The sequence below is a fragment of the Siphateles boraxobius genome, unplaced genomic scaffold, assembly GCF_051911475.1.
Source record: "Siphateles boraxobius isolate OS27281-9 unplaced genomic scaffold, OSU_SipBor_1 204, whole genome shotgun sequence".
NCBI classification, from domain to species: domain Eukaryota; kingdom Metazoa; phylum Chordata; class Actinopteri; order Cypriniformes; family Leuciscidae; genus Siphateles; species Siphateles boraxobius.
In genome coordinates this window covers 3,464,417-3,485,880 of record NW_027508816.1, presented here as the reverse complement: position 1 = coordinate 3,485,880, position 21,464 = coordinate 3,464,417, and the positions used below count along the sequence as shown (strand labels likewise).

At 44.6% G+C, this 21,464-nt stretch overlaps 1 protein-coding gene across 1 annotated transcript in view; it reads right to left on the bottom strand.

Moving 5' to 3' along the window:
- nrxn1b (neurexin 1b) overlaps nt 1-21,464 on the bottom strand; it is a 181,610-nt gene that overhangs the window by 79,169 nt on the left and 80,977 nt on the right. Inside the window, exon 14 of the mRNA XM_077237629.1 lies at nt 9,444-9,470. Within this exon, the coding sequence (XP_077093744.1) occupies nt 9,444-9,470 (27 nt within the window). The remainder of the gene's footprint in view (nt 1-9,443; nt 9,471-21,464) is intronic.

Below are 21,464 nucleotides of genomic sequence, written 5' to 3'. Positions count from 1 at the left end.
TGGCAGTTCGGTAGAAGGCTCCGGTTCAGGCTCAGGCAGTTTGATGGAAGGCTCCGGCTCATCAAGGCAGACGCAAAGCTCCGGTTCGTCTAGGCTGACGTGAAACTCTGGCACGTCGAGGCTGACGTGAAGCTCAAGTTTGTCATGGCTGACATGAAGCTCTGGCTCATTGAGGCTGACGTGAAGCTCAGGCTTGTCTAGGTAGACAGGAAGCTCTAGTTTGTTTAGGCTGACGTGAAGCTCAGGTTCGTCAAGGCAGACGTTAAACTCTGGTTCGTCAAGGCTGACGCGAAGCTCAGGTTCATCAGGGCTGACGTGGAGCGCAGGCTCGGCTGGGCTGGACGGGACCAGCGGTGAAGGCTCGGGGACACGCTCTGGCTGGACAGGCTCAGCGGGACAGGACCCTGGAATGATGGCCCACTTGGCAGCATGTGCTGAAATAAGCGCAACATGACTAGACCCTGGTTCGGTGAATGCTGTGGAGTTGTGGAGCTCCTTCTCCATCTTACTCACAGTGAGTGCAGAACCACTCAATAGAAGCGCCATCTCCTACTGCCTTAAAGTGCTGTGAGGCTCTGGGTTGGGCATCAATGAGCGTAGCGTTTCAGATAACGCTCCACGGAACAGGTTTGTTAGGAAAATATTGCTCATACACGTGTAATGTGAAAGTTCGAAGAACTCCTTCACATACCACCCGAGAGATCGATCCTCTTGACGAAGTCGCATTATCTCTGCTCCCGTATCGGTGCTTGGAATCACTGTGTGAGCTCATCGTGATGTCTCGCTGTTGAATTTTACCGGGAGAGCTTGGCGTGACACCGGGATAGGTTCTGGGCTAACCACTGTGGAGACGGGTTGAGTGTGCGATGGTCCAGGTGTAGAAACATGGAGACCGCGAACCATCTTGGCCAACCTCTCCAACGACACGGTGAGTTGGTCCAGGTGATTCCGGTGTACAGCGTTCCGGTCCGCATTAGTTGACTGAGAGGCATACAAGGCTGACATGCTGCTGGATCTGGTGGTGGCGAAGTCATGAAACACCAGACTCAGAGGGATCCAAATGCAGCGTGAGTTTATTTACAGGGTAGTCAGACAGGCAATGGTCACAGACAGCAAACACAGTATAGTAGAGAAAGCAAAACACAGAGTCCGGTAACCAGGGGGGAAGTCAGAGGTAGTGATGTGATGTTACGTCTGACACCGACGCTCCAAAGCTTGCTTCAAACTCGAACGGTCCTTGCAATGAACCACTGCTTCGGAGCTTGTATCATTACGTCACTAGTCACGTGAAAATGACGTCTGAAGCAAACACACTGGTTCACTCCTGTAGTGAACCACCTGACTGCTTTGACAGCCCAAACCAGTGTTGACAAGTTTGAAACCTGGCGGCTGTATTTCTTGTAAAATTGAAGCCAAACCATGGCAACACCGTGGGTTGTAGTAGTCGGTGTTTGGATTGGCGTTATTATACAAAAAAAAGGAAATCGCCTTTCACCAAAGACTGTGGAGAAAATAATATTTTTGAATAAAAACCATACAATTTAATGAACACTTTGTCTAAGCCTTCTGCATGATGTACCCAAAGCACACCCAAATGTTTTATTTTTATTTTTTATTATTAATTAGAGAACATATGAACATTGTTACATAAAAACTTGCATCCAAGACAGAAACTTCATAACCCTCTGCTACATTATATAAGTACAACCAGTTACACAAGCACATCCTTTTCAACATACAAAAAATACCAGTCCCACCAGTTAACAAGTTTAGAGTTCTGCTTCCCACAGCTAAACAAGATAAAGCTTTCACACATGATACTGCCCTGCTAAAAAAAAAACATAGAAACCATTACAGAAATTCTCTTGGATTTAATGGTTTTCATGGGAATTTTCTTGGTTGTAATGGGAATTATAGTGGTCTCTACTGATATGTGTTGGGTTCTATTGGTGGGGGCATTAAATCCTAATGGAATATGTCCCAAACACACAACAAAAAAGAATTCTGTAGTGGTTTAAATGGTAAAAGCCAATGGTTCCTATTGGCATTTTAATAGAAACCATTAGAATTTCTGTGATGGTTTCCAACTTTTTTTAAGCTGGTCTGATCTTCTGTCCTTGTCTAAAGAAATAATTACACACACACATCATGCTTAATGTTTTATTATCAAGGTTAACACATGAAATTTATCAGTATCTGTAAAATTCACCTATAAATGAGTTTCACAGCACTAACACTGTTTCAGCTTTGATCGCCTCGGTAAACACGTAATAAGCGGGGCGTTAACATATAAGCCTACTTGGATTTTATGGTTGTCAGCTTTGTTGCATTACATTTACTTCACCAGGAGATGGTGCTGCAATTTCTATCTGAATGAAGCTTCGAGTAATGAACCATTCTCGACACAATTGTATCAGAAAGCAATAATGCTTCGAAACGCTTCATTTGGCCATCACTAGTCAGAGGCAGGCGGCTGACAAGATGAAATCCAGGAAACAGGTGATGGGTCAGATACACAGACTGGAACAGACTAGACAGGGAAAACGCTCGGTAATGCTCACAAAAGTAATACAAGACTTCGCAAATGGGTGATAGTGAGAGTGGAGTATAAATGTGTGTGGAGCTGCGTGTGGAACTAGATGCAGGTGTGACAGTGATCAATGAAAACAGGTGTGTGCGTAATCAGTTCAGGGTGTGTGCGTTAACAGTCCAAAGGAAGGCAGTGCAGGGGTGGAGCGCCCTCTAGAGACACTCGAGGGCAATCCAGCCGAACATTATCACAGCACTGACCCAGAAAAGCGAGGGGTTGAGCCTTTGTCCTCCATTGCACCATTGAAAAGAGTCATGTGATCGCGGTTGGTGTCAACCTGAGTTGACGTCATTTGTCACCGTCACTTTTTCAATGACGTACGACTCGCATTGACTGGGAAATATCTGATCTGTCCACTTACATGGCAGACGCAATTGCACATATCCAATTTATATCAGATTTATTTTCGCGTATAAATAAGGCCTGAAACCCATCTGAGAATATTGGGATCCATTTGCTTTTTTTCCTGCTTACACGCTTGTGGGTAATATCTGATCCGAATTTAGGTCACTGCACTTGCTCAGCTGCCTCTGTTAGGTGGTGTGAGGCAAAACTTGCTTTAAACAATTCGTTTTGTTTGAGGAAGCAAGGAGCAGACTGTTCAGTTTATTAAACTGAGGGGTGAACATGGTGACTGATTCACTGGTGCCATAAATACAGCAAGTGTTTCGGCTTGGAGCTAAAGTAAAAATCCATTTGTAACATTTCTGTTTATAAAATAGATAGTCCCTTTCCTTAATACTGATTGGTCAATAGCTATGACCGCTTTACCAAACAGATCTGTTTGTCACTGCACAACACCCATAGCAACATAAACAATCCAATTTACTGTCAAAATTGTTCGAAAAAATGTTATCACAAAACTTTGATAAAAGTGATGTTGATGTGTGCATGTGTGTGGAAGCCCACAGTTTCCAAAGTACAGAGGAAATATTATTTAAAAAGTTTTCTGTTTAAAGTGGGGTTGTCACAGAGTCAGCCACACAGTCACAGCCACAATCATCACCCAATCACCAGGACCCGCCCACTCATTCACAATTACTAGATTACAGACTCGCTGCACCGGCACTTCCTCATCAACACAGCTTATATTCACAGTTCATCATCCACTCCTTGTCTGGTCTCGTTGTAGTTACCACTGCTTACCGTCAGACTCCTACTTAGCTGTGATCATCTCGTCAAGTCTTCAGTCTTCTGTCTGTCTTCCAGCTGACATCCTGATCCAGATCTCCAGTCTTCATGTTCACTCGTCACCTGCACAAAGAATCCACTTCAGTCATCGCCAGCTTGTCATGGTAGATGTATTTTCTGGTCTCTTCTAGTCTCGTGTTTATGTTGTTGTATGATTGCACGTGCGTGTGGGCGTGAATGATTGGCACTCCTGATCCGCTCCAGCTTATCATCTTTTCGTCACCAGCTGTACGCAATCTCATCACCCTATATATTCTTACCACTGTTTCCTCATCATTGTCAGATCGTTTGTCTTGATGTCCTCGGTGTTGGTGTTCCTGTATCCTGTCCTGCCTGATGTTCCAGTTCTTCGTCGTCTTCACCATCATCGTCTTCGTCATCGTGTCGTGTGGGTTTTGAGTCTTCGCGGTCTTCACCTCTTCACTGCACCCAACCACGGATCCTGATCATCTAGTCCCTGCGTCACTCACCATCGGCTGCACTGTGTTGTTCCCGTGTTATTCTGAAAAGTTTCTTAAATAAAAGAGTAACTCGCTTTTGCTTCCAGTATTCCTTGCAGCAGACATGACACAGCTAAGTCACCACCATCATTCAGCAAGTCACCATCCTCTCACCATCCACTTTAATGAAGTCAAACTGCATCAGTATTATCCGTTCAAAATCAGCTGTTCAACCTCCTTCAAGCTAATGCTTCCATCAATGCATATGCTCTTCAGTTCCGCACTTTACCGGCATCTAGCGGGTGGAATGAGATGGCCCTGTAGACAGCCTTTCGCCTGGGTCTCAAACCGGAAGTGCGCCAACAGATGGTCATTTATTATGATACATCGGTCTGGAGGTTTCATTCAGAAAGCTGTGCACATCTCCCAATGTCTATCAGACTGTTCACTGGATCAACCTGCTCCACATCCTCTGCCCACCTCATTATCTGTCGCCATTCCAGCACCTGAAACCATGCAGGTCGATGCATATCATCTCATCAACGCAGAGCGTCAAAGAGGGCTACTACAGCACTTATGTCTGTATTGTGGGGGAGAAGGTCACATCATCATGAACTACCCAATTCGACCACCACGCCCAGCGGTGAGTCTCATCCAGTTCCTGCCTCAGATCGCACCCCTCACTTGCACACCAGTCCAAATTCTCACCCATAAACTTCTCGTTTCTTCGCAAGCGCTCATCGACTCCGGGTCCCCAGGAAACTTCATCTCTCATCAGCTTTTCCAAAGACTCAACCTCCAGAGGAAACACTACTCCCAGGAGCGAGCCATTCACACCATTCTCGGCAAACTGTTGGGCCGTGGTCCGTTCGTCATTTCTCCCCCACAATAACGCTCTGCGTTGGCTGCCTGCATGAGGAGAAGATCACGTTCATGTTGCTGGAAGGAGCAACCACGGACCTCATCCATGAATGCCCCTGGATGAACCAACATGAACCCACCATCAGTTGAAACTCTGGAGAAATTCTGCAATGGAGTGATTCCTGCTTCAAAGACTGCCTTTCTTCTGTGCTCAAACCATCTACACGCCGGACCTGTCGACACCCCTCAAAGTCTTCATCCAATATTCAGGTGAACTCCACCTCCGTTGAGACCCCAGAAACAGAGAGCAAAACTGAAGTCCCTCCAGAGTACAGGGTGTTCCAGGATGTGTTCAGCAAGCGGTTGGCGACCTGTCTACCACCTCATCGACCATTGGACTGCGCCATCGACCTGCTGCCTGGGGCCACTCCACCGAAAGGTAAGGTCTACCCACTGTCCATCCTGGAGCAGAAGACCATGGAGGAGTACATTCAGGAGGCTCTCAACAACGCTTCATCCGACCATCGATGTCCCCTGCCCCCAGCTTCATCGAGAAGGATGGAGGCTTGTGACCGTGCATCGACTACCGGGCATTCAACTCTCAGACTGTAAAATTCAGTTACCCTCTTCCTTTGTTCCCTGCCGCATTGGAACAGCACCTGAAGACATCATACGGACAGAGGTCCCCAGTTTATCTCCTGGGTGTGGCAGGCCTTTAAACTCCACGGCATCTCTGGGAGTCTATACTCAGGGTACCATCCGCAGACCAACTGCAAGACTGAACGCAAGATCCAGGAGATCGGGAGATACCTGCGGTCATACTGCCACCGGAATCAAGACACTGCCTCCCCTGGGTGGAGTATGCCCAGAACTCCCTGCGTCAATCCACCACTGGGCTTACTCCGTTCCAATGCATCCTCGACTACCAACCTCCTCTCTTCCCCTAGTAAGGAGAACCTTCTGAGGTTCCATCTGTCAACCACTAATTCGAGGAGAGCAAGAGGGTATGGGACTCAGCGCACGTGCATTTCCAGCGGGGAGTGCGAAGACACCAACGGTGTCCAGATGTCTTGGATCCATTGCTACTCACCCAGTTCCACGAGGATCACCCTGACCGTCCAGTCCCCAGAGGTCGAGGCCGGCCCCGTCGCCAAGTCAGTCAGCCGTTAGGAGCCAGCCGTGAAGGAGGGGGTACTGTCACAGATTCAGCCACACCGTCACAGCCCCAATCATCATCCAATCACCAGGACCCGCCCAAGGTGTCATCCTGCAGGCTTTTCATACATTTACTGTGCCCTGTTACATGTGCATAGAGCCTCGGCCAAGAGGAAGTTGGACCATTTACTTGTGTGTTTTGGGTCATCAAAGAAGGGTTCCCCTACCTCTAAACAGACCATTAGCAGGTGGATTATGAGTCCCCCTTCAAGAGGTCTGTAATACTGCTGGCTGGGCCTCCCCGCACACTTTTTATGAGATCTGCCCTCCACGCCAGGTTCTCAAGTTCTCACGTCTTGAGTTATGCCATAGTTACTTCACACCAGGACAGGCACTAGTCAGTGTGGCGCAGTGGGTATTTCATTCCCCAAAGTGTGGTCTTTCGACGCAGCTCGATTTCCCTCGAAAGGGAATGTCTCGAGTTACGACTGTAACCCTACTTCCCTGTTTTTGTATGCCTTTGCCACACCTCCCGAGTGCCTGAAAACGACTTGCTTCGACCTAACAGAAGTTGACGCTGTTATGAGCAAGTGTTGTGTGTGTGCAATGAATCATGAAACGAGGTATCAAATGTTCTTTGATCTTTTGACTTACAAGAAGTTATACTATGAAAAATAATGCAAAAATTCCTCCTTAGTGCAAAAAGAGCATTTGTTAAAAACCAAGCTGCCATAATGACTTGTTTCATACTTCCACACTGTGGTAGACATTTGTATCCACAATGGCTCAACAACATTATGGCTGTTTAACGACAATTCTTGAAAAACACTGCACCAAAACTTTTTCTGTTTAGAAGATAACTGAGCCTTTAAAACTCCTTTGTAAATGCTTTACAAAGAATAAATAGTCCTCACTTTATGAGCTCACAAAAATAGTTAACTGACCACTACTAAATGCTTTATAACTACCTGAATTAATCATGAATTACAGTAGAAATACATGTTAATAAAGCATTTATTAACACACTAAGTAACTATTACTATTTGTCTGAATAATAAGATGTATGAATGTACATTTAGATAGTTTATTATTCATTTACTTACACTTTCTAAGTGATCTTATGAACCACTGACTACTCCTAAATAACGGGTTTGTAAATAATGCAAAACATTTAGAAATGATAAATTGATCATTAATAAAGTTTGAAAATACAATTATAAACACATTATATATATCATTATAAATCAAGAATAAAGCATTTATAGTTGTATTTATAAACTGCTTATTAAATTATATTAATGCTTTATAAATGATGAACTAACTGTTTACTAATGCTTAACTAATGATTCATAGCGTGCAGTTATTATAAAGTGTTACCTCATATTTTGCAAAACTTTATTAACATTACAAGTGAACAATATTCCATCAATATAAAGCATGTAGTGAAAAGCACTACATGCCCAACTCTTTCCCTGCCATTGGCGGTGCAATCCACACTTTCACTGTTATATGGTAGGTGGTGCTATTAAGCATTTTTTAAAAGAGTACAGAATCTCTGGATCAAAACACAGGCGAGGAAGAAGCAGAAAAAATGATGGAAGCATTGCTGACACACATGTTAAATAATACGATCATCAAACATTCAACAGAATACAAATCAAAACCGTTGAACCCATGAAGAGGAAACGACTGTGAAGCTTTGGGGATGTTGATGGACTCTTATCTATTCCATTAGTGTTTTGCTCATTGTTCTGAATCCCATCCGGAAGAACTTTTGTCTTTGACAAAAATATGTTTTTCTCAGCTTTATGTTCAAAATGTTTATTTTAATTATTATTACCCACATTTAGGTGTTGATGAAAAAAGATCGCATAAAGCTAGAATAAAATGTTTTGTTGTTTTTGTTTAAGAACAGAGGTTCTGTTCTTTCTATTGATATATTGTATGTTCAGATAGTCATACAACTAAATATTTGCAAATGTTTTTAAAATGTTTTGTTTTTGTTTAAGTAATGACTTTTGATATATCGTATGTTCAGATAGTCATACAACAAAATATTTTGGGTGCCATAAAAAATAACTACAATTTTAAAAAAGAGTTAAAGATAGTGCTGTTATTGACACAATAATAGATGTTCTAAACACAAGTCATTTGTCATGTCGAGCATTAGTTAGAAGGGCTGTCTTCTAATAGTCGAGGATTCGACGATTCGATTCGGAGAGGTCTGATTCGACTATGAACCTCATAGTCGAATAGTACGGAAGTGTTATGTAACCAATAGGGGTGTGAAGGTTATTATATAACGTGAGACCGACGGCTATAGTTGATCACCGTCATTAGAACTCTACAACCGCCAAAACCGTGCTATTAAAATATTTTTTACAAACATTTTTTATCATAGAGAATGTTTAAATACTAATATCATCTTACGAGGGAAAAGGAGGCGGAGTTAGTGTTGCTTCGGAGGCTGAGTGCTGGAGATGATTCGGGAGAGGTCTGTGCACCTTTACCGATCAGAGCGCGCGCTGACACGGAGTAAAGCCTTGTTTATACCAGACACGTCCGCACAAGACTGAAGGTGCGCGCGGCAAAAAATGACGCGTTGGGTGCGCAAGACCAGCAAGACCCCATTTCACTTGGCTGTGTGCACGGCTTTTTTTTGTAACAGCGCGCGCTACGCCGCATCCGAGGATGAACGACTTCAAGCCGAATCTGGTCGAGCATGTACGTCTCACCGCACCGGCACGCAGTTTGCGCGTCTAAATTGCAAAGTTCATTGCAAAGTTTTTTTGTTAAGGTTTTGTTTACTGTGTGTGATTTATTTAAAACAAAGCACGTTCATTGCAACGTTTTTTTGTGATTTTTTGTTAAGGATTCATTTAATGGAAAGCACATTCACTTCTAGTTGTCTTGCTGTTCATTTTAAATAAACGTAGAGCGAGTTGTCCTATAACAGACGAACAGTTATTCAACCGAACGTCTAGCTGCTATCTAAAAAATAAAAATAAAAAAAGGTTCGACTATCAGTCGACTAAGGCAAAATCTAACGAATCAGATTCGACTATGAAAATACTTAGTCGAAAACAGCCCTATTAGTTAGTCAAACATTAAGCAAAACAATCTTTCACTGTAATCTCCCATTGCACAGGTTAAAAAAATATTCTATGGTAAATGGAAGCTATGAAAGAAGAGAAAGTGTCACTTACTTGTGGTACAGTTTATCCTCTCACAGTCTAGATAGGGAAGAATAAAGGACATGTAAATTCTGCCTTCAAAGTAACATCTGCAGACATAGAAGCACATAACCCACTTCTCTGGGGACAGACACACAAGGACACCATCGACCCTGATGCTCACACATGCCATTCACCCAATGGTGAAATATACTCCAGTGACATTGAACTCTAACTGGAAATATTGTCCGAACAATACCTCTGAATGGAAATATTGCCCTCTTTTATTTTATTTTTTTTAATTGGCACTTTCCACAAATAGGGTACAAAATATTATGTCACTCCCTGACTAGCCTCTGCTTTTATAGACAATGTTTGAAGATTTTCATTTTTAGCACTCACATGTTATTGCATTCTCAGGATGAATGTCTTGGTTACTGTCATAACCCTCGTTCACTTATGGAGGGAATGGAGATGTTATGTCGATGACTGACAAATGGGATCACTTGAGATTTGCATGCCGAGCCACTCCCCCATACATACGGTTATATAAACTGGTCGCTGGTACCCTCATTCAGGTTTATGCTGAGGAGCCGAGACGGTATCCTGGCAATTCAGAGGGATGGTTCAGGGTTGTGGTAGGAGGGACATAACTTCTCCAGTCCCTCCGTCAGGGACATTATGTCGATGACTGACAATTAGGGTCCATATGGAAAGAGCTTCAACCACTAAACTATTTTAGTGGTTTGGAGATGCAGATTCTAGCAAGCTGAACAACAGCTTGCCCTATTATAACAGTGCCCTATTGGCAACTGCTCTTTTTAAGGCGTAACCTACTCAGCGCCCCACATAAGCCCCAAACCTCAGTCCTTCATGCCTACCAGGGTGGAAGGGACAATGCTTACCATGGAGACATTCGTAGCTGTTGTTCCTTTTGTATCTTTACTTTACAGGAAGAGTTCACATATGGGATTACCGGAGGAGAATCACAGCGTATTTGGGCATCCAGCCCAGTAGAGGGGCTGACTGAGTGGGCATGCATCTCAAGTACTGTGTCTGGTATCGGACGCATCCGCTGCATCTGACTACCGAAGAATGTTTGGAGGAATTTAATCCAGGGCTCGCCGACTGGGGAACTCACATGGAGAGCATAGAAGGCACTCGTACTCCCTTACGGGGCAGTCGTGGTCTAATGGTTAGAGAGTCAGACTTGTAACCCAGACTCAATACCGAGTCTCAATACCGGCAGGAAATGACGGGTGTGTGTGAACTAACTTAAATTCCCAGTATGGGTTGTCATACATGGCCTTCACGTCATGTCACTTAGACGGGAATGTCACTGCAAGCAAGACACAGAGTGAGCCTTCCACACTTTACATGTTTGTACCCAACACATGGGGAAAAATAGACTCAGGTTGTTGACCATGTGAAGGTGTTCGGTATCGCCAAGCCCGAAGCTCTAAAGATGTCAACCAGAGGTGCCGTACGCCAATGCCGTGGGGGAGGCAACTCTCCTAGTGGAGTGAGCCCTCACCCCGAAGGGGCACGGCACACCTTAGGATTGGTTTCCAGTGGGATACTGCTGGGCGAAGTCCTTGACAGCAGCAGCCCGGGCAAACATGGCCGTTAACTCTGAATCCAATTCAGCGTGAGCAACCACTCCAGAGGGGGGGAGAATTCAGCGACATCTTCCTCTCCAGAGCCCACTCTCCAATGCAGCTATCGACATCTGATTCTCACTTGGAGTGCAGAATAACATGCTGGGTCCCTCGTCAGAAGGACCCGCGCCATCACCCGGCACATGACATTCTAGAGGAGCGGGAGGTCGTCGGGGATTGTCCCAGCGGAAACACTCCCACTGTAACCCTCAGGTCTCCCAGAAAGTTAATCATACTTGCGGTTCTGTTTGGGTAACATCAGAGTAGACTTTAGCCTTCATAAGGAAGGAGAGACACGACCGCAGTGTCGACATGATCATGTTCTCGCAGAGAGGATATGAACCATTCATGAACAGGATGCTCTCAGCCTAATAGGCACCTTTAAAAAGATGTTCGCTGCCCATGCTTGCTGTTTTAAGGAAATCTGCTATTTTTGGCTCTTTTATGAATGGCAAAAACCCACTGAATGTGCCCTTTCACTGGCAAGAGAGATCTCCTCTGTTGAATACAATTTTTCTTGAATGCTGCTTTGGTGACTGGAAAGAGTGATCGCAGTTCGCAACCACTTGGCTCCGAAGCAAAAATCTGAATGAGTGAGCTGACGTTCAGCTTATATACCCGTATGTACAGGGAGTGGCTCGGTATGCAAATCTCACTCACCAATTCCATTGGCCGCTTTTCTACTACTCAGAGGTGATTAGGTCTCCCAAATGACACCCCATTTGCCAGTCATCGACATAACGTTGAATGTGACAGACAGATAGAGCACTGCTGTTGTAAATTATGGTTTATTTATGAGTCACTTAAGTAAAAGATAAGTGAATCTTTGAATCTGAATTGGATAAGTGAATTTTTATTTATTTTATATCTTCTTGTTCATTTCCGATGCATTTATATTGGGTCAGGGGGTCACCTTGAAGCCAGAATTTTCCTGTCGCTTCAATATAAAATAGCTGAAAAGTGGTATTTTCCTTACTTGTTTATTGCATCCTAGTGCACCCTATTCATGGAACGTTCCAAGTGGTTTAGCATAATGTTATATGCATAATATGGCATGTTCTATAGAGCATCATACCATTGGTCAGGCTGTGACAGCTGGATGGTAAACTGCTTGCCAGAGGTAAAAAACAGTAAGTTTGAATGCAGGCAGTTGATGAATTAGTTGCATGCTTGTTTGGACTGAAATAGAGATTGCTTAAATGTTTACTGAATTCCCTGAATAAAAAGTAGGAAGGAATGTTTCTCAACAAGTTTCCATTAAAAATCAGTATGCCAGTTTTTAGGTACAAATTTATTGAGATATTTCATCCAAGTTCACCAGAAGCAGGTCTCAGCCTATAGTGTACCATCAACCTCAGCAGAGAAGTGGCCGCACACAGTCAAAGACCAGAGCTGGCTCATCATGTGAGGAAATGCTCTTACTAAACTGACACAGTAAAACCTTTGAATCGTTTAATTTAATACTCAAACTCAATTCAGTGGGACAGTCATTCAGGTGAACTGTAGACTCTGTCTATATAACAGGGATAGTTCACCAAAAATTTTAAATTCTCTCATCATTTACTCACCCTCATGCCATCCCCTTTGTACAGTCCTGGGCCGGGTTGCCCGATAACGATGTATCTTAGCTCTTAAGAGCGCTCTCTACGTGCAAGGTTACGAACCCTCGCCGCAATTCCATGTGCGTTTCCCAAAATTGCACTTAACATGAACGCGCGAGAACGCGTTCTAAGTGCTACTTAAGCGTCGCTGTCCATTCGCGAAGTGCTGAAATATAACCTTATATGGAATCGTATTCTGAACGTTTAACCTAATAATCGTCATTCGTTGTGGATTCGAAATCAAGACAAGTCTATATGGATATAAAACACCTATAAAGGCTGACAAAATGGCTGAACAAAAACAAAAAAACAAGAGAAGAGACCTTTCAAAAAGATACAATTAATGTCCTTTTAGAGGAGATAGAGGGAAACAAAGATTTTATTTTTAACAGATTTAAAGGACACCATACAAATAAGGAAAAACAAAACATCTGGAAGGACATTGTCACAATGCAAACTAACTGCAACCGTGTTCAAAGATCGAGGGAAGGAGGTCCGCTAGAAATGCCCAATACATGGCTGGTTTTCGTGCACGTCAGCAAGTCATTGACAGATTTTTTTGAATTCATCCCAATTTTGCCCGGTCTTTAAAGCATATTTCCCAGATTACTTGTTTTATGATTTTTTGTTTTTTGTTCATTCGTTTAATTTAGATGTGTATTTCTATTTTTTTCTTACCTTTTTAATTATTTAATTTATTCATTTAAACAAAACACGAGCACAACAAAGTGTACAATAAAGTACACTCAAATCCTGTATATTATACTTACGTTGCAGTGTAATCTGTTAAATCTAGATAAAAGTGTAATCTGCCGGTTGTCCTGCAGGTGACCTCATAAATCTGTCTTCTTACGATGCACTTGGGGATGTACGATTACTCCAGAGCACTAGTAGTTCTACGAAGATTTTCAAGTGCTACTTAAGTTACGATGCTTTTGGGAAACAGACCATAATATTAAGATCAGTCGTACGATCGTTTTTACGATCAATTTAGGCTTACGATGCTTTTGGGAAACGCAGCCCTGGTCAGAATTATTGGCACCCTTGGTAAACATGAACAAAGAAGCCTTTGAAAATAAATCTGCATTGTTAATCCATTGTTGAACCTCCTTTTGCCTGGATAACAGCTCTGAGTTGCCTCTTAGAATCCCTGAATGACACCTGACAAGAGATCAGAGACAATTCCTCTATACCAACTAGCCTATGGAGGATCCCTATACCACTCTACAGATAAAGCGTTGTGGAATTTTTTGGTCCGCGTACCTACCCAAAGTGATAAGATAAAATAAAATTCTGCATCAAAATTTATAGACAAGACAAGTAGTTTGTTTAGGCATGGTTTGTAAGGAATTACAAACCTGCGCACATATATTCAAACGCACATAACTATAGAATCAATTCTTAATGCGCATGTGAACGCCATCAGCGTCTATCACAGGTTCACGTTTAAAGTCTGTTTAGAGAGAACGGTGTCGTCTTACCGGCCCCTAATTTAATAACAAATGATCATTTAGACGGAAGTGAATCAATCAAAACTAACTTTAGCTGGAAAAACATTTTTCAAGAACCACTATAAAACCAAACCAATCTCTGTTACCTTAAATTATATGTTTATCTCTGTAAAGCTGCTTCGATACAATCTACATTGTTAAAAGCGCTATATAAATGAGGATGACTTGACTTGACTATACAGAATCTCTCCAGATCCTTCAAAATTCCCAAGTCCATGTCCTCTTCAGTTTTCAATATGGTTCAGGTCAAGGCACTAGGGTGGACATGGCAAAAGCTTCATTTTGTGCTCAGTGACCCATTTTTGTGTTTATTTTGATGTTTGTTTTGGATAATTATCCTTATTGAAGATCCAACCATGGCCCATTATTTATCTGTTGGTATTTAATAGAATCCATGATGCCATGTATCTGAAAAAGATGTCCAGGACCTCCAGCAGAAAAGTAGACCCAGCAGTTAATTAAAAATCCGGCAGTATATTTAATCATGCACATGGGGAACTTTTTTCTCCCTATTTGCAACAAACCCACCTTGAGTTCCCTTACGAAGGGAACTCAACGATGCGTCCATCGACGCCATGGGAACGCCCCCAGCGTGACTGCGTCTGAAGCATCTATGTCAACTAGTCCAATGGAAAGAATGAGCGTCACGGGCGGGTGACGTCATGACCAGGATATGATAAAAGCACATCCGGTGCAAACCGGCATTAGCTTCTGTTGCCTCAGCAAGCGATCTGTGTCAAACTGTCTGTTATATTTACTGTTGTCTGTCTGATATATATATATTTATGGAAACTAAACAATTGCACAACTCTGTGTTCTCCCTGCTCGCGCTATTTAACGAGTAGGGACACACACGAGCTTTGTGTGATGTGTTTGGGAGTAGAGCATGCGGTATCAGCCTCCGAGGGGGCTGATTGCCAACATTGTGAGAAGCTTTCGCTTCGCATGCTCCGCTCCCGCCTGTCACTTTTCGAGGAAAGTGGCCGGGCTCGCAATTCTCAGGGTGACAGGTCCCGCGTCTGCCGAGGCAGCGCGGAGAATGCATTCCTGTGGATCGCGAATAGGATCTCTTTACGGGGTTGGAGACGGGTCCGCGGATCTTATCTCCTCCCTTTCCACGAGGGATCCAGTGCTCTCTCGCCGGTCTCGGAAGCCCGCGCTGCGGTCTCTTCCGCCCGGGGAGAGAGAGAAATCAATGCTTCAGTGCTCTACCTCCGAGGAGGTAGATGTGCTGGGCATTGAAAGTGACACAATCATGGGGGAAGTGAATTTGCCATCTCTTTCCCCAGCGTATGAGAAATATATATAGCCTATATATATATATATGATAGTTTATATATTATATATAAAATAAAGTGAATATATATAAAAAATATATATAAAAAATAATAAGCTGGTGGAAGTGTTTACTAAGGCTGTAGATAAATTAAATATTTATGGCCAGCAGAAATAAGGGGGCACTCGTCCTAAAAATAAAATAAATTAAACGAGTTTCCTTCCCTCTATTTTTCCACCTCCATCACGGGGCCTTCCATTTTTCCCGATCTGCACAGCGAGCTGTCTAGATCATGGAAAAAGCCTTACTCCTCTTGTCTTTTAGCCCCCACATTCATGTATATTCAGATATTTGGGGGTTAAGAGGGTATGGCTATGGGGCAATACCCCGGGTAGAACAGACGCTTGCGAGCTATCTGTCTCCCGGTTCAGTATCGTACCTGAAGGCGTCGGCTTCTCTCACTAAACCATTAAAGAAAACTATTTTTTAATCTAGTGGGAAAAGCATATATGGCAGTGGGTCTAGCATGGGCCTGCTTGCACACCATAGCAGTGCTACAAGCATATCAGGCTGACCTGCTGCGGTATTTGGACAGAAGTGAGGGAGTTTGGCCCGATGGGGTTTGAGAACTCCGTCGGGCCACAGATTTATCTCTCAGGGATGGCAGCCCTTGTGGTCACTGAGAGACACCTCTGGCTCAATTTGATGGGAATCATAGAGAAAGATACAAGATAATCTCTCCCTCGCTATGTCCAACCCCCTGGGGCTGCTGGGCGTGAGCAGCTCCAGCCGTCTAGTTTCTCATACACAACACAGCAGCCAAAGCCTTCAAAGCAGAAGCCGGATCCGAGGACCGTTCTTCACGCTGAGAAGGCTGCGGCTCAAAAGAAAAGGTCTGGCGCCACCGGCGTCAGACCGGTGAGGGCAGCCCCAACCGGGGTGGAATGGTGTACACCTCATTATACGGTGCCCTTTCCATCTCGGTGCCCTCAGGGGACCGTTCTGCCAACCCCGCCACCCTTGGTGCTTCGGGGCGCAGCGGTCTCCAGCGAGCTTCTGGCGCAGCGTCAACTCGACATTGCGTCGGAATGCGCCCTCTGAGGGGGGTTCGAAAACAGTCAGTTCGGGTGCTTCCTGCCAGTATGCTTCAGGTCCCCGAACTGGCTGTCTTTATTACACCAGAGGCCAGCCTCGAGGGGCTGGTTCCCTTGGTAGATTTTCTGGCAGCGCGGAAGCTACTGCCAAATATATCTCTATGGGTCCTGCAGTTAGTAGTAAGAGGCAGATTTGGTTCTCGTCCTCCAGGCTACAACGGGGTGTTGCTCACGTTAGTGCATTCCGAGCAGGCTCTGGTAATGGAGCAAGAGGTAAAGGCCCTGTTAGCAAAGAAAGCTATAGAGCAGGTGTACTCACCCGACATTGCGTCGGGTCTTTACAGTCGTTATCTCATTGTTCCAAAAAAGGATGGAGAGCTGCGTCACATACTGGATCTTCGTCTGTTGGAGTGTTTGGTGCTGGAACTCAAGTCCAAAATGCTGACACTCAAACAGATCGTGACTCAAATCAGATCCGAGGACTGGTTTGTCACGATAGATCTAAAAGACGCATACTTCCATATCTCCATCCTCCCTCAGCACAGGAGGTTCCTGAGGGTTTCTTTGGGGCAAAGAACACCAGTATCAGGCACTTCCTTTCGGTCTAGCTCTATCACCCCGCACATTCACGAAGCGTGTAGACGCAGCTCTGGCCCCGCCAGGCTGCAGTGCATATGCATTCTGAATTGCATAGATGACTGGCTGATTCTAGCGGAATCAGAACAGTTAGCGGTTCAGCACCGAGGTGTCGTTCTCGCTCCTATGCAGATGTTGGGGTTGAGGCTCAATGCCAAGAAGAGTGTGCTTTCTCCAGTACAGAGAACCACTTTCCTTGGTGTGGTATGGGATTCAGTGACGATGCGGGCCACTCTGTCGCCCGTTCGTGTAGCTGCTATCCTAACAGCCACAAAAGAGCTGAGGCTAGGCCAGTCACGCACTGTAAAACAGTTAGAGAGACTGTTGGGTCTTGTGACAGCAGCGTCCAACGGGATAACTTTTGGCCTGCTGTACATGAGACCTTTACAGTGGTGGCTCAGGACCAGAGGGTTCTCCCCGAGGGGAAACCCACTTCGTATGATCACGCGGCGGTGTCTCCGCACCTTGGTTATATGGAGGAAACACTGGTTCTTAACCCAGGGTCCGGTGTTGGGAGCTCTTTGCCATCGAGTTGTGATCTCGACAGATGCTTCCCTCACCGGCTGGGGAGCGGTATTGGAAGGCCGCTCAGCTCAGGGCTTGTGGAGGAGTCATCATCTCTCTTGGCACATGAATTGCCTAGAGATGATGGTCGTCTTCAATGCGTTGAGACATCTCCTCCCAGACCTGAGGGGCCATCATGAGTTGTTCTGGAACAGTGACTGTTAGGCCTCAGGGCAGCAGCGTCCAATGTGATACCCTTTGACCTGCTGTACGTGAGACCTTTACAGAGGTGGCTCAGGGCCAGAGGGTTCTCCCTGAGGGGAAACCCACTCCTTACGATCAAGATCACGCGGCAGTATCCCCGCGCCTTGGTTATATGGAGAAAACTCTGGTTCTTGACCCACAGACAACACGTTGGTGGCCTCTTATTTTGGTCCCTCAAGAAATTACGCTGTCTGAGGGCAGTGTATATTCCAGGGGGGGCCAGAATATTGGAGCAGACACCCTGTCGAGGCAGGGGCTGAGGCCAGGGGACTCCACCCCGAGGCGGTGGAGCAAATATGGGAGTTTTACGGCCAGGCAGAAGTGGATTTGTTCTCGTCTCAGCATACGACGCACTGTCCACTCTGGTTATCCCTCACTCAACCAGTCCCCTCGGGGCTGGATGCTATGGTGCAGACGTGGCCGAGGCTACGTCTGTACGCATTTCCCTCCGTTGCTCTGCTCCCAGGAGTTCTGGAGTGAATCCGCCAGGATGGAATAAGCCTATTTAGTAGCACCACCCTGGCCGAGCTGAATTTGGTTTGCGGACCTAATTTTTCTCCTCGACGGACCTCCCTTGGAGGTCCCGATCAGGAGAGACCTTCTATCTCAGGCAGGGGATGCAATATTGCACCCCCGGCAGGGGATTTGGGAACTGTGGGTTTGGCCTCTGAGGGGGCCCAACTCATAGAGAGTGGTCTCTCAACCGAGGTTGTTTAGACCATTCTAAGCTCCAGAGCTCCCGCTACGAGGAAACTATATTCACTATTTCGAGAGTTTTTCACTTCTTGGTGTTACCAGCGTCAGTGGGATCCGGTTAACTGTTCAGTAAGCATAGTATTCGAGTTTCTGCAAGAACGCTTTGTATCAGGTCTATGTCCTTCCACGCTTAAGGTATAATATGTGTGGCGGCCATTGCGGCTTTCCACGCCCTGGTGGGTAGTACATTTTTGGGTCGAGACCCCCTGATCACTCGTTTCCTTCGTGGCACTTTGAGGCTGAGGCATGCAACTTGCACTAAGGTGCTGGCTTGGGACCTTGCAATAGTTCTAGAAGGCCTATCTGGGGCTCCCTTCGAGCCCTTAGATTTGGTCTCAGAGAAGTTCCTTTCTTTTAAGACTATTTTCTGCTAGCTATTTCGTCCCTATAAGAGTCAGACCTTCAGGCCCTTTCGGTCCCCACCTGCCTTGAGTGCACCGGGATGGCCAAGGCAATCTTACCCGAAACATGGATATGTTCCAAAGGTGCCTACCATTATTCCGAGGCCTATTGTGCTGCAGGTTTCTGTCCTCCCCCATTTTTCGGACCAGGAAAAGCTGAACCTCTTGTGCCAGTGCGAGCACTGGACACTTATGTTCATCGGACTTCTCTGTCGAGAAAATCCAACCTATTGAGCATATAGATAGTCGAGACTATTCTTCTTGCTTGTGAGTCTTCTGGCCAACCATTTGGTGGTCAGGGCTCATTCCACTAGGAGTATGGCTTCTAAGCGTATTATCTGGAGTTCTCTCCAAGACGTTTGTGATGCGGCGGGCTGGTCCTCACCGCTCACATTCATGAGGTTTTACAGCTTGGACCTGGATGCTGCCCCAGGTTCTCAGGTGCTTAGTGCTTAGTTACAACAGACTGACACTCAGGTACTTGGAATTCTGGCGCTTTGGGTATTCTCGTTCCCATGGCGTCGATGGACGCATCGTTGAGTTCCCTTCGTAAGGGAACGTCTCAGGTTACTATTGTAACCATAGTTCCCTGAGAACAGGGAACGAGACGATGCGTCACCCTGCCATACTTCCTGCATCCCTGTGATCGGCTTGCTTCGGCAATTTTCGAAGCTAATGCCGGTTTGCACCGGATGTGCTTTTATCATATCCTGGTCATGACGTCACCCGCCCGTGACGCTCATTCTTTCCATTGGACTAGTTGACATAGATGCTTCAGACGCAGTCACGCTGGGGGCGTTCCCATGGCGTCGATGGACGCATCGTCTCGTTCCCTGTTCTCAGGGAACTATGGTTACAATAGTAACCTGAGACGTTTTTGCGGCCGAAAAGCTCTTTGTTTAGTTTCATCTGACCACAGAAACCAGTTCCATTTGAAGTTCCAGTAGTGTCTGGCAACTGAATATGCTGGAGTTTGTTTTTGGGATGAGAGCAGATGATTTTTATTCCCTCCCAAACAACATGTGGTGATTTAGGTGTCTTTGGCCACTCAAACTCTCCTACTTGCCGTGCATTAAGACAATATAGTCACACGTCCTCTTCCAGGCAGATTTGTAACATCTTTAGTTGATCGGAACTTCTTAATTATTGCCCTGATAATGAAAATGCTTTAGCTCTTTTCTCACAGCCACTTTTTATGGAGCTCAACAATCTTTTGCTAAGCTGATGATTGCTGAGACACTATATTCTTCGGTTGTGCTCATTGTGATGGGTGATTAAGGAAATCTGGCCTTTGTGTTTCCTCATATTTGTACTCCTGTGAAACAAGTCATGGCTGGACAATTTTATGTACCTAGTCACACTGGTGTGCTAAAAAATGTTAATTTGAAGGTGAATATATTTGAGGCTTGAATAACCAAACACAGCGATCATGACGGTAATTCATACGACCCCAGTGGATGACAACAAAATGTCTTCTGAAGTGACACAATATGTGTGTGTGGAAACTATAAACTATAAATCATTGCTTTATCATTGACCTGAATCCTATAGAAAACTGAAGAGGAGAGTGTATGCAATTGGACTTGGGAATTGGGAATCTGGAGAGATTCTGTATTGAGGAATGGTCTCTGATCTCTTGTCAGGTGTTCTCCAAACTCATCAGGCATTATTGGAGAAATTCAGAGCTGTTATCTTGGTAAAAGGATATTGCAAAAAAAGTATGGAATATAGGTTACCATTAATTGTAGCCAATGTGTATTAGAGAAAAATATTTATTTCATAAAAAGATTTTCCCCAACCCATTTACATTGTTTTAATTCAATGAAAGGTTCGATTGTTGTGAATTTTTAAAATAAAGAGTCAAAAAGAAAAAACAATGCAGATTTATTTTCACAGGCTTCTTTGTTCACATTTACCAAGGGTGGCAAATGATTCTGACCACAAACTGTATATCTTGAAATTCTGACTTTTCCCCCCTCAGAATTGCGATATATAAACTCGGAATTTGCAAGAAAAGTCAGAATTCTGAGATAAAAATGGATGCAAAAGACAATACAAAAAGGTTATTTAAGAATGTAATACCTATGATAATGTATTTATTTCACTTATCTATAATAAATCTATTAGTTTAGCTGTATACTTGCAGAATGAAGCTGACACCCCAGTGCAGAAATATGAATGCAAACAGCCATGTAGGTCACAGCGTAGAGGCTACAGCATAGGTATAAATCAGCCTTTAGTCATGGCTAAATCGTGTGGAAAACTTTTGATCTCTAAAGTTCACAGCTTTCCCCAGAGAATATATAACTCATAGCAAAACTATAATCGCACTGAGTGTTCATGCTCTGAAAAA